This window comes from Myotis davidii, unplaced genomic scaffold (assembly GCF_000327345.1).
Source record: "Myotis davidii unplaced genomic scaffold, ASM32734v1 scaffold458, whole genome shotgun sequence".
In the NCBI taxonomy this organism is placed as follows: domain Eukaryota; kingdom Metazoa; phylum Chordata; class Mammalia; order Chiroptera; family Vespertilionidae; genus Myotis; species Myotis davidii.
In genome coordinates, this window is record NW_006289819.1 from 2,761,180 (window position 1) to 2,774,087 (window position 12,908).

Here is a 12,908-nt window from a genome sequence, read left to right on the forward strand (position 1 = left end):
GGGTCAGAAAGCCCAGCTCTAACTAGCTTAGGAGGAAAGTGGTATATTCAGGGAACTGCAGTTGATTTGGATTGATGAACTGTGGGGCAGGGGCAAAGAGCTATGGGAAACAAGACTGGAGGCCAGAGCATGAAAAGCTGGTTCTGCTGTATTGAGTGTCAGCAAAATTCTGTGGGTGACACAGATAAATAGAAGGAAAGTCACTAGTTGGGTTTGTGTTTTATTAAGATCATTCTTGATGCTGGGTAAAGGTCAGGGATGGAGGAAAGACCACTATTAATTGCAAAAGATTAGGGCTTAAGTTAGGGGAATTAGGGTAAGAGAGAAGAGGATAGGATTGAGAAAATGAAAAGGTAGAATCAACATGACATGATTAGCAAGTGGTAAGGGGTGAGGGAGAAAGAAGTTAAGGATATCTGCAATGTACTGACTTCAGTGATGACTGGGTAGCTGGCAGAGCAAACAAAGAGAAGCAGTTGGGGTGTAGTGAGGACAAGATGATGATGATTCCAGGTTTGAGCATGCTGCATTTGATGGGTAAACAGGATGGCCTTTGGAGTTAGGCATGCCTGGCCTGAATCCTGGCTCCACTTACTAGACTTGTGACCCTGGGCACATCACTTCTTTTTTTTTTTTTAATATATATATTTTTTAAATATATTTTATTCATTTTTACAGAGAGGAAAGGAGAGAGATAGAGAGGTAGAAACATAGATGAGAGAGAAACATCAATCAGCCGCCTCCCGCACACTCCCCACTGGGGATGTGCCCGCAACCCAGGCACACGCCCTTGACCGGAATCGAACCCGGGACCCTTCAGTCCGCAGGCCGCCGCTCTATCCACTGAGCCAAACCAGTTTCTGCGGCACATCACTTCTTGGTTGGATTTATTTGTAAATAGAGATTATAATAGTATCTTCCTCATTGGATGAGAGGATACATTTAAAGTGCTTAATGTGCCAAACCAGTTTGGCTCAGTGGATAGAGAACAAGGTGTATGTGTGTATTGATAAAGAGAGCTTTTAAGAACACTTACCATGCCCTGACCGGTTTGACTCAGTGGATAGAGCCTCGGCCTGCGGACTCAAAGGTCCCAGGTTTCAATTCAGGCAAGGGCATGTACCTTGTTTGCGGGCACATCCCCAGTAGGAGGTGTGCGGGAGGCAGCTGGTCGATGTTTCTCTCTCATCAATGTTTCTAACTATCCCTCTCCCTTCCTCTCTGTAAAAAATCAATAAAATATATTTAAAATAAATAAATAAAGTGCTTAATGTAAAAAAAAAAATAATAGAGTGCTTAATGTAGAACATAACCTATGTATATCAAAGCCAAGTGACTGTCTGACTGGTAGCTATGAAGCGCAATGACCACCAGGGGGCAGGCGCTCTGGCTGGTAGCTATGATGCACACTGACCATCAGAGAGCAGACACTCAATGCAGGAGCTGCCAAGCTGTAATGACTTGGCAGCTGTGGTTCTCGGGTGACACACCTGGAACCAGAGAGGAGAAAGTCTGATTCCAGAGTGCGTTGCCCTCTTGCAATCCAGGACTCCTCGGGGGACGTTGGAGAGCCAGTTTCGCCTGATCCTCACAGGCCAGGCCGAGGGACCCCACCAGTGCATGAATCTGTGCACCAGGCGTCTAGTTACTTAAATAATGGCTGCTATTCATAGCAGTTAGCAGTTGGATATGTATATCTGATACTCAGGAGACTGCACTAGTTGAGAGAGAGAGAGAGAGTGAAGAACCTGGGGAAACACTAATGTTTAAAGGTCTTTCATAGGTAGAGGGCTGAGCATACAATGAAGGGAAATAATCGGGTGATAACCAGGAGATTCTGATGTCAGAGAATTTAGAGTTTGGGGAAGAAGAGAGTAGTTAACAGTGTGAGATGCAGCAGAAAGATTATGTAAAATGAGGAATGAAAAGTGCCTTTTGGATTTGGTGATTAGGAGGTCATGGGGATCTTTTCAGGCCATTTCAGTGAAGAGATGTTGAGGGAAATGATTGCAGTGGGTTGAAGAGTGGCTAGACTAGAAGGAAGTAGCGACAAGTGTTGACACAAAGAATTTGGCTATTCGGATCAAGTGGAGAGTGAGACAAGAATAGCCAGAGGGAAGTACAGGGTGGAAGGAGAGGGGTGTTTTACTATTTTGTTTTGTTTGCTTTTTAAGCTAGAGGCTTAAGCATGTTCTAAGGATCCATGGTGAAACAGCTTGAAACTAAAGGAAAGAAAAGGAAGCCTGATAGAGTAAAGACCCTAAATTGACAGGAGGGCAATTGACTTAAGAAACATTTGAGGAGCAGGAGAAGGTCAAGTCTTTCTTTGAAAGCGGAAGGATAGAAGTGAAGACGTAGATAAATTCTACCAAGGGCCTGTGATTGATTTCTCTCTGAAATAGAAGGTGAAGATGAATACTGTAAGGGAAAGGAGGCCAGGGTGGGAGGAAGGAACAATATTGAGGACAGCATTGAAGGATTAGCTGGGTTGGGTGTCATATGTTTTGAGGTGGTGTTTTTCTCCATTTGGGATCCATTGGCATCCAACTTGGGCTTTTGAGGTAGAAGCAGAAAAAAAGTACAGAGGGACAAGGAATTGAAAATTATGCTGATGAAGTTGCTTGAACATAGGGACCCGACTGGGTTGAGAAAGGAGGATGAGGAGGCTGGTGAACACTTGGAGAGAGCAGAGGTTCAAGGCCTGGCAGTCTTAATAAAGTCAAAGAGCAGCAGGAGAAGGAGGATGGAAGATAAAGAGATAAGGTTGTGCCCTGCTGGCTCAGTGGATGAGTGTCGACCTATGAACCAGAAGGTCACGATTCGAATCCCAGTTAGGTCACATGCCGGGGTTGCAGGCTCGATCCCCAGTGTGGGCCGTGCAGGAGGCAGCCAGTCAGTGATTCTCTTTCATCATTGATGTTTCTGTCTCCCTCTCCCTTCCTCTCTGAAATCAATAAAAATATTTTTTAAAACAAAGTATGGCCCAGCAGCATTGGCTAGCCAGTAGCATTGGCATCACCAGGGAGCTTGTTAGAAATGCAGAATCTCAGGCCCCACCCCATACCTACTGCATTTCAAGAAAATCCTCGGATATTTTGTAGCACCCTAAAGTTTGAGGAGCACTTTGTTAGAGAGAGATTGAAGTCTCTCAGGATGGTGACAGAAGCCAGTGAGCCAGTTGCCAAAATCTTTAATGAATGGGGGCAGGCTGGTATTTGGTTGAGGAAGAAGGGTATGACCTGATGGCACAGGCTTCAGGCAGAAGGGCTCAGGGAAGGAAAGTAACAGCCGTCTGTCCTGGGAGAACACTGGCCCACTCTCCACACCGTGGTCCGGGGGATGGGACCAGCCACCAACCCATTCTCTTCCGCTCTTCATTCTCTGGTGCCTCTTTTTGAGCGAGGTCTCCAATTGTTTACTTCTCCAGGTGGGAGGAGTTTACTCCTATGACTGCAGTTTTGGCCACGTGCCCAATGTGGAATTGATGAAGTTCATCGCAATGGCAACATTTGGCTCTTACCTGTCCACTTGTCCGGAGCCTGAGCCAGGCAACCTGGGTCTGACTGTCTACCACCGGGCATTTCTCCTCTACTCCTTCCTGCGCAGTGGGGAAGCCCTGAACCCTGAATATTATTGCGGTGAGAGGCCGACTGGGGCAGGTGTGGGAATGGGGAAGTGTAAGATGGGCTGAGATGATACGGGAATCTATCTAGGGTTTGGGTTTCTGGGGGACTGAAAATATAACTGGGGCTAACTACTCTGGTACTGTTCTCTCCCCATGATTTCAGCATAGCCCCTCTCCCATATCTCTCTCCACTAACCGGTAACCACGGTACCCTTCTCCATCCTCACTAGGCTCTCAGCACCGACTATTTAATGAGCACCTGGTCTCTGCCAGCAGCAACCCTGCCTTGGCCCTTCGACGGAAGAAGCACACTGAGAAAGAGGTGCCAGCTGACCTGGTCAGCACCGTGTCTGTACGGCTTCGAGAGGGCTACAGTGTTCGAGAGGTCACACTAGCCAAAGGTAAGTGTGACTAGGCCCTGCTGTACCCACAAGTCTCTCAGACTTTGAGTGTGAGAAGACCTGCCAAACAAAGCAGAGGACACACGTATCACACGCAAGTGTCATCTGAAAGATTCTGCTTGTCGTTTGAGACAGGTGGGTTCAGAACTGCCTTCAGGGCTTGGTTCTCTTAACATTTATCTGCCCGGCTCCATCTCCTTTTGCCCCAAGCGCGTCACCTGAGAGTGGTGTGATATCCTGAACTTGGCTTTGTTTCAGATTACTGCAAAATTTTGTTTGTGTCAGTTGGCAGGCTGTGGGGCCTGAAATTAGGGAACCATGCTTGGAACCTTTGGTCAGGCTAGAGTTCCATGAGGTAGGTGGGAGTTTCAGATAGGAATCAGTCCCAGGTCCGGAGTCCTGTGCCTGCTTCTCCTAAGTAGCCCTCCTGCTTCCCCTGCAGGAGGGTCCCAGCTGGAGGTGAAGCTGGTGCTCCTGTGGAAACACAACATGCGCATTGAGTATGTGGCTGTGGCGCCCTGGCCCCTGGAGCCTGAGGGCCCTCGAGGAACACGGGTGGAAGTCACAATGGAAGGTGGCTATGACATTTTACATGATGTGTCCTGTGCACTGAGGCAACCCATTCGCTCACTGTATCGCACCCACGTTATTCGGCGGTTCTGGAACACGCTGCAGAGGTGAGTGAGGTCATTGCACCCTAAGTGATGCAATTTGTTGTGTGGAGGGGCAGTGTGTGAACTTGAGGGGTGAAGAGAGATACCCTGAGCACCAGGCTTGTGTCCAGGGTCCCCTGTCCCTAGGGGATCCCCTCTGTACCCACCAGAGTCAGTTGTGGCTCAGGATTGGCCCTTGACCTGCAGCATTAACCAGACGGACCAGATGCTGGCCCACCTCCAGTCCTTCTCTTCAGTCCCAGAACACTTCACGCTTCCGGACAGCACCAAGAGCGGAGTGCCACTCTTCTACATCCCTCCTGGCTCCACCACCCCGGTGAGTGCCTCTGATCTCATTACCCTCATTTTGTGCCCACCCTCTCAAGTCCGAGGCACCCAAACCAGAACCTCTTAAGCTTGAGAGCAATTCTCCTTCCTCCTTCCAAGCCCCTGGGGAAGGAGGATCTGTAGAGAGAGACTGGCTGTCTAGGTGGTGGTATCCCAGGACTGCGAGCCCTCTTGCCCCACCTCCATCTGGCATACTCTGGCCTCCCCCTCTCCCTTACCCCACCTCCATCTGGCTCCATCTGGCATACTCTGGCCTCCCCCTGCCACCCATTTTTCACCATTAACAACTACTGTGAACTGTGCACTTCCTGAAGACCATAGCCTCTTTGTCCTGTGCTTTCCTCACACCCGGCCCCCGGGTGTCAGCCTGACATGGCTAGGCCAGGGGCCTTATGCTAGTGAGCAATTGCTTCACCTCAGGTCCTGCCAACACTCAGTGGCTTTGCTCCAGAGTCAGTGAGAGAAGCGTGGCAGGGCTCATCTTTTGCCTGGAATTAGCTCTAAAAGGCTACATAGTCTGAACCTGGGCTCATTCATCCTAATCTAGGCTTCACATTGGAGACAGTTTTTATATCCAGCCCAGGCTGGGTTATGCATGAGTCCCTTTAGCCTTAAACCACTGCTATCTCTGACCCTCTGAACTCCATGGTTCTGTGCACTGTGTGGAGGCTGTACCCTGGTTTTCTATGAATACGTAGGGCTTTCCTTCCCACCCCCAGGTGCTCTCCCTTCAACACAGTGGGTCCGACTCATCCCATGCCCAGTTTGCTGCCTACTGGAAGCCAGTGCTGTCCATGGATGCAAATTCATGGCAGCGTTGGCTGCACATGCATCGCCTAGTGCTAATCCTGGAGCATGACACGTGAGTATCCTCTTAGGACCATAGTTGGGATGGAGGAGCAGGGGTGAGGAAATAGGGAAGATGGGGAAGGGGAGCAGCAGCTGAGCCCTTACCAACCATGGCCAAGAAAAACTATGGCCTTTCTTCTGCTCATTAGCCCCATATACTCAAATAGGTCCTAGAAGGGAGAGGTAGTAATCTGTTCAGATTGGAGCTGGGGGGTCTGACCTCAATGCTAACCCCTCTTCCCAGACCAATCCCCAAGCACTTGCACACCCCGGGCAGCAACGGCCGCTACAGCACTGTCCAGTGCAGGATCTCTCACTCCTCGCTGACCTCTCTGCTTCGGGACTGGAGCAGCTTCGTGCTAGTTGAGGGCTATTCCTATGTGAAGCTGCTCTCCAGGTGGGCAAAGTGATGTCCCTTCACTCCTCCCCCGCCATCTCAACTCATGTCTCTTCCTCTAACCCCAGACTGTATCCCTACTTCCTCCTAAACTCAATTACAGCCAATCTAGGGCTGCCCACTGACTCCCATTTCTCCTCAGTGCCCCAGACCAGCCCCCCTCCTCCTTCTACATGGTCCGCATCATTTCCAAGGCCCCATGTATGGTTCTTCGCCTGGGTTTTCCCATCGGCACACCAGCACAGGCCCGGCACAAGGTGAGCTGGCCCCAAGGAGTCTGGAGTTTAGACTGGCTCCTTCTCCCCAAACCCACAGAGCCAGGGCATAGCGAGAGGAACCCCCAGATTAAGTAAGGTTCTCTCACCTTGTCTGTGGGCCCCTTCTACCAGATTTGTAGGATTTGGGAGTAGGAGAATCGAATTGCATTTTTTCCTCAGATTGTGTCAGGCTTGCGGGAAGAGATCCTACGGCTGCGTTTCCCCTACCGAGTGCAAAGTAAGGAACCGACACCCAAGGTGAAACGAAAAGGGCTGGGGGGCATAGGTGGGGGCAACTCTCCCTCCAAGTCTCCCCCCTTGCTGGGGCCGCAGCAGGCCCTCTCTGACCGGCCCTGCCTTGTGGTCCTGCATAAGCCACTGGACAAACTACTTATCAGGTTGGTACCAAGGGTGGGGTTGGGGCCTGGAGTACATGGGAAGGCTGTGGCTTAGCTGGGTATATGCAGCAATCGACTGAGAGTTGCCCCTTCTTCCCAGGTATGAGAAGCTGCCCCTGGACTACCGGGCACCCTTCTTGCTGACACTGGAGCCACCAGGCCCACTGCCCTTGGTGTCAGGCCGTTCAGCCTCTTCTAGCCTAGCGTCGCTGTCCCGCTACCTCTACCATCAGCGCTGGCTCTGGAGCGTCCCGTCAGGACTGGCCCCCGCACTGCCGCTCAGCGCCATTGCCCAGCTCCTCTCCGTCCTCACTGAGTATGTCACCTGAACCTGCCAAACAACTGGGGGCAAGGGAGAGAGCCAGTGTAGACTCTGGGTCAGGACACTGGCAGAGTCTATGCCAGACACTGCCCATCTCTAAGCCTCAGTCTCTTTGCTGCTGCTGTTATGCAGAGCATCCAGCACAGAGCAGGGCTTGCCCCTGCCCTCCATCCGTCTCCTTCCACTCTTCTTATTTAGGCCTCTGGTCCTAATTGGACTTGTTACATTAGAAGGACCACTAGTGTTAGCAAGGCCACCAGCACTGAAGTCTACCTAGATGGCTGCTAGAAAGTGCATAAGTGGCATGGGGTTGGGATGTATACTCTGACTGTGTCTCCCGTCTCATCCTGTCCTGCCCCCACCTTTATGGGGCTTCAGAGTCCGACTCTCCGAAGGGTTCCACTTCGCCTGCAGTGGGGAAGGAATCATCAACATGGTGCTGGAGCTTCCCATTCAGGTAGGTGCTGTCCCTCATCATACCTCCCACCAAGGCTTGTCACCATCCCAGGGGCCCTGACCTCTGAGCTGGGTTGGGACTGCTGGACCAGACCTGAGGCCAGTCCCAGGACAGTGTGGCAAGGGGACTAAAGTTCTGAGGGCCAGAGCTGGGTGGGGCCAGATCTCTCTCTGGGCTGGGGTTTGCCCAGGATCTCCCATCCTATCTACCCTCAGAACGAGCCTCCGGGGCAGGCTGCAGTGGAAGAGAGGCACACATGTGTGGTCCAGTACATCCTCTTCCCCCCACACTCCACCTCCACCAAGGACAGGTGAGACCTGGCCCCTCAGAGGGTTGCCTCTCTCCACATTCCTCCTCCTCCCTGCTGTCCCCTGAAGTTCTGTCTCCCATACCTGAGGGAGTTGGGGCAGAGGGAGCTGTTTTTAGATGCTTCATCAGGCAGGCGCAGGTCTGGTAAGGCCACATGTGATTTGTGGCTGCCCTGTGTTTGCACCACCTTCCTGCCCTCCGTGGACTGACTCCAACCGTGTGGTTGTGGATTGGACTCTCTTCAATCACAGGCTCAGGCCCCTTCCTCCTTTAGTTTCTCAACAGATGATGACAACGATGTGGAGGTGGAGGCTCTGGAGGGAGACTCGGAGCTCAATCTGGTCACCGAGGTGTGGGTGGAGCCTCAGTGTGGGCGAGTGGGGCCCGGCCCTGATTGCTGGAAGCATCTCCAGGACTTGACATACTCTGAGATCCCGAGAGCTGTGAGTGACCTTAGCGATACCCCCACCCCTTATAAGTGGGGTGTCCTTCCTTTGGGAGCACCACAGTCATTGGGCTTTCTGATCCCTCTGAACCTGTGTGTCCTGAGTGTCTGACCGTGTGGGCTTCCTTGGGAGCTGGAGGCCCAGGTCCCTGGGACCAGAGGGGCTACCCCTGACTTCTGCTGTTCCTCCCCTAGCTCCACCCTCGGGATGCTGCCTGCATAGGCTCAATGCTGAGCTTTGAATACCTGATACAGCTGTGCCAGAGCAAGGAATGGAGTCCCCTGCCCCCAGAGCCAAGGGTCTCTGATGGTAGGTAGGGAAGGGGCTCCTGAGGGGAGTGGGTAGGGCGAAGGCAGCACAGCCAGAAAATCTGGTCTCAACGTGGGTCTTGTCTTCCTTCCCTCCCTCTTAGGATTGGACCAGCGAGGAGATGCCTGTATCCATGAAATACCTTTCCATTTTGACCTAATGGGACTGTTGCCTCGGTGCCAGCAGCTCCAGATGTTCTTCCTTTTGCTTTCTAGAGGTGGGTGAACTTTGTACCACTCACCCACACCTTGAGGGCTAGCAAGCCTGGGTGAATTAGAAAATAGAGAGCAGATGAGTCTGCGAACCAGCAGATGAGTAATAGGGCCAGAGGAGGCTTGGGAACTGCAGGAGGGGTGTGCTGGTCGGGGCTGAGCTGGGGCACTGGGCAGCAGGAGGCTCTTGGTGCTGAGTGGAGTGTGTGTCGGGCAGAGCCAGAGGGCGTCCCTCTCGCCGAGGGGCCTTGTCCCGCCAACGACATGGTGCTGTGCCTGCTGCACAGCTGCCTGGGGCAGGAGCTGAGTGACCGGGAGATCCCTCTGAGCTCCGCTGACCAGGCTACCTTCTTGAGTGAGGTGCTTCGGCGGACCCGCTACAGTCCCGGTAAGCTCCCCACCTCTTCCCAAATATGACTCTGGCCCTGCCCCTTTCCCCCCATCCCACAAGGTGGTTTCTGTCTTTGGGTTTTGGTCTCCCTCTCTCCTCACCTCAGAGCCTTGCCTCTCCGCTGGTACTGCCTTCTTCCACTCATCTCTATCCTCGTTGCAGGTCCAGAGGGGCCACCAGTGGGGGGCTGTGGGATCCTGAAGGAACAGTCAGTCAGCAGCACTCAGACAACTGGAGACTTGGTGCTTCCTGCCATGGTCAGCACTGGTCCACGTCCTTGAACCCTTTTCATACTGACCTCCTTCCATCACCACATATTCATCCCCCACTTTCTATCACTGGGACAGTAGGCCTCCTGCCGATGACAGGATGCCGTCATTCAGCTTTGTTCTGGATCTTGCAAGCTGTACCCTCCAGGGTGGAGGAAGGAAGGGGGGTTGTTTGCTCCCTTACAGGTTGCTCTAATTTTGTTTCTGTCTTACAGAATGTGGGCCCTCCTGAAACTCTCAAGCCTCTCATCTCGGCCCAGCCCCCTCAGTGGCGCTGCTATGCAAGGCTTGTGACCCCCCAACATGTATTTCTGACATTCCTCCCAGCTACCTTCTCAGGTACCAATCACTGACCTTCCTCACTAGCCCCTCAGATACAAACCCTGAGCTCCCTCACTGGGCCACCAGGCAGCTCTGATTGATGCCTCCCTTTTACTTCTCAGATGTCCAGCATCTGGCCACCTATGGCCTAGAGGGACCCTCTCAAGAAGAGACAAAGCCCAAGTTCGGGGATTGGAGTGGGGTCTCCAGCCTGAAAGTTCTGGGAGGGACTGGGGTCAGGACTCCAAAGGCCCAGGTCCCTGTCCTCAGTGTCACCCCAGTCTATGGTAAGGTGCTGCCTCTTAAGTCAGTTAAGCTGGAGCAGAAGTGGGAACAAATAGAGGGCTTGAAGATCATGTGACACCTCTTCCCACAGACAGTGCCCCGAATCCAGGAGAGCTGAGCCCACCCTTCCATCGGGACTTCCAGGCTTACACTGGGCGTCAGGCTCCACAGACGGAGGGTGCAGATGGGCCCCGGGCCCGATGTCCTGTCTTCATCTATAGCTGTGCCCTGGAAGCGCTGAGGGAGCAAATGGTTGGCATGCAGCCCCCTCAGGCGCCCCGAGACCTCATCTTTCAGTGAGTGCCCTTAACGTTGACCTAGGTTATCCCCAGTCAGGGCTCAGGTACACCCTCCGGTCTGGACAGGCAGGTTGGTGGTCAGTGGCAGGAGCTCAGCTGCTTAGCCATGTCCTGCCAGCTCCTTGCTGGGCTTCCTTCAGCAAAGCAGTTGAACTTGGGGAGCCATGAATACATTTGGCGGGGACCGGTGGATGATCCACTGGAATGTGGGTGGACGGTGAGTCTGAAGTGCCTCTTAGGGAAGTTGGCCAAACTCCCACTTCCCTCTCATTCTTAGGACTCAGTTTCTCGACCAGACCTCCCCCTCCTCAGCCTGGATGGAGCCCAGATACAAGGAGGCAGCCAACCATTGTGCCTTATTGCAGGAGCATGCTCAGCGATGCTATGTCCGTGGTGAGCAGGAGGCCACTGGAGGGAGCATCAGGGAGGAGACATGAGGATTACAGGGCTTGGGATTGGGGAGGTGGTTCCAGAGCTTGATCCTCAAGGGCCCTTCCACTCTGTCAGGGCTGTTCCGGAGCTTGCAGCAAGCACAGAGTGTGACCTCCCAGGACTTGCTGATGGCAGTGGATGCCTGTGAGGAGCTGCTACAGGAAGTAGACATCACCCCTTTTCTGCTTGCTCTCTGTGGACACACTCAGGGTTTGCCTCACGCACCCCCAAGTCCTGGTCCTCTCAGTCCTGGTCCCTTCAGCAGCAGCATCGAGGAGGCCCCTGAGCCTCGGGAACGAGCTATCCTGGCTTCTGAGTCCAGGTGAGGATTGTCCTGGAATAACGTGGAAGGGGGCACACAAAGTCCCAATAACCTGGGACCTTTCGATCCCAGGGAATGGCCGAGCACCTGAGTGAGAGGCCGTAGTGCTTTGTTGCTGGCATCCTGCCTCCTGCCCAGTCTTTCTCCCATTTGGCTTGGGGAGCATCCTCCCTTTTGGCTCTCCTGTCTCCTGTTCTGGTGTGGAGTGTTGAGCTGGGTTGGGGTAGGGAGTTGACAGTTGCTATCAGTGAAAGTAGAAGCTGTTCTGAGAACATTCATATAATAGCAACGATCCCCATGAACTACTTTGAGTTTCATAGGGGCAAAAACTTTACTGTGCCCACTGCTGAGTCCCCAGCTCACCCTTCCTAGAGACAGGCCAACACGTGTGTGCTGCTCCCAGTTGGGAAGGAGGCTCCTCCAGGAGATGGTTCTTAAAACTTTAATGCCCCCACCCCCGACCCCACCCACTCAGCATAGAGACCGAAGACCTAAGTGAGCCTGAGTTTCAGAGCACCCGTGTGCCTGGCAATCCAGACCCTGGCCTGGAGATCTCTCTGACAGACGTCTGCCAGCTCAGAGGAGAGGCACATGATGTCCTTCATAGCCTCATCCAGGTGAGGGTAGAGGAGCAGAGTCCTGCCTGTGCAGCGGGTTCATATTCTCTCCTGGGTTGAGGGTGTAGGTGTCTGTTGTAGGGTAGGGGCTGTGTTCTGAGGGATGGCTGACATTCTACCCTCCTTCTAACCCCAAACAGGAGAAGTTCCTGGAGATTAGTGGTCTCCACTTCCGCACAGTGCCCTCCAATCCCCACTACTTCTTCTACTGCCCTCCATCCAGCAGGCGAGAGGTGAGTAGCTTTCTCCTTTACCTTTCTCCTACCCCCGACCTCTAGCCCCAGAGGTTCTACTTGGCCCACTCAGATTCTCTCTTTTTTTAAAAATATGCTCTTATTGATTTTTTAGAGAGAGAGGAAGTGAGGAGAGAGGGATAGAAACATCAATGATGAGAATCATTGATTGGCTGCCTCGTGCACGTGCCCTGACCAGGAATCGAACCAGTGACCTCTTGGTTCTTGGGTCGATGCTCAACACTGAGCGACACAAGCCGGGCCCATTTAGATCCTCTTGACTCTGGGTTCCCTGAGTCCTGGATGTGGCTCTTGCTCTGCCTTGGATCAAGCTGTCTCTTCCTTTTCTTTTTTTTTTTTGCCCAGGATGAGGGCCCTCGGGACACAATAGACAGAAAAGTCAGTGACCTGGAGTTTTCAGAGGCTGAACTCATGGGAGAAGAAGGTGTGTGGGGAAGTGGATCAAGGTGGGGAAGGCTGCTTCAAGCCAGGATTCAGGGGCCTCCACGACCAGCCTTTCCTATTGACCATGAGACCTGCATCTCTAGGAGACACATCTGCCTGCTGTGTGGTCACCGAGAGCGACCCAGAGCTGGAGGTGGAATACTGCGAGAGCCGGGAGCTGGACCTGGGGCCTGCTGGGCTAGATTCCACCTCGCTGTCAGATGCAGACACCGTGAACCCTGATGAAGACTCCTTCAGTATCCTTGGGGGCGACTCGCCCACTGGGCCTGAGAGCCTTGTGCATGACCTGCC

At 53.0% G+C, this 12,908-nt stretch overlaps 1 protein-coding gene across 1 annotated transcript in view; it reads left to right on the plus strand.

Moving 5' to 3' along the window:
* The window catches only part of SZT2 (seizure threshold 2 homolog (mouse)), a 55,107-nt gene that overhangs the window by 19,868 nt on the left and 22,331 nt on the right, over positions 1-12,908 (plus strand). Inside the window, exons 8-32 of the mRNA XM_015563205.1 lie at positions 3,428-3,638; positions 3,856-4,026; positions 4,469-4,703; positions 4,887-5,016; positions 5,747-5,889; positions 6,121-6,273; positions 6,416-6,530; positions 6,711-6,928; positions 7,029-7,244; positions 7,629-7,707; positions 7,923-8,017; positions 8,291-8,459; positions 8,657-8,771; positions 8,875-8,988; positions 9,201-9,371; positions 9,537-9,631; positions 9,859-9,982; positions 10,087-10,251; positions 10,341-10,545; positions 10,826-10,941; positions 11,056-11,302; positions 11,778-11,919; positions 12,060-12,152; positions 12,519-12,597; positions 12,701-12,905. Of these exons, the coding sequence (XP_015418691.1) occupies positions 3,428-3,638; positions 3,856-4,026; positions 4,469-4,703; positions 4,887-5,016; positions 5,747-5,889; positions 6,121-6,273; positions 6,416-6,530; positions 6,711-6,928; positions 7,029-7,244; positions 7,629-7,707; positions 7,923-8,017; positions 8,291-8,459; positions 8,657-8,771; positions 8,875-8,988; positions 9,201-9,371; positions 9,537-9,631; positions 9,859-9,982; positions 10,087-10,251; positions 10,341-10,545; positions 10,826-10,941; positions 11,056-11,302; positions 11,778-11,919; positions 12,060-12,152; positions 12,519-12,597; positions 12,701-12,905 (3,806 nt within the window). The remainder of the gene's footprint in view (positions 1-3,427; positions 3,639-3,855; positions 4,027-4,468; positions 4,704-4,886; positions 5,017-5,746; positions 5,890-6,120; positions 6,274-6,415; positions 6,531-6,710; positions 6,929-7,028; positions 7,245-7,628; positions 7,708-7,922; positions 8,018-8,290; positions 8,460-8,656; positions 8,772-8,874; positions 8,989-9,200; positions 9,372-9,536; positions 9,632-9,858; positions 9,983-10,086; positions 10,252-10,340; positions 10,546-10,825; positions 10,942-11,055; positions 11,303-11,777; positions 11,920-12,059; positions 12,153-12,518; positions 12,598-12,700; positions 12,906-12,908) is intronic.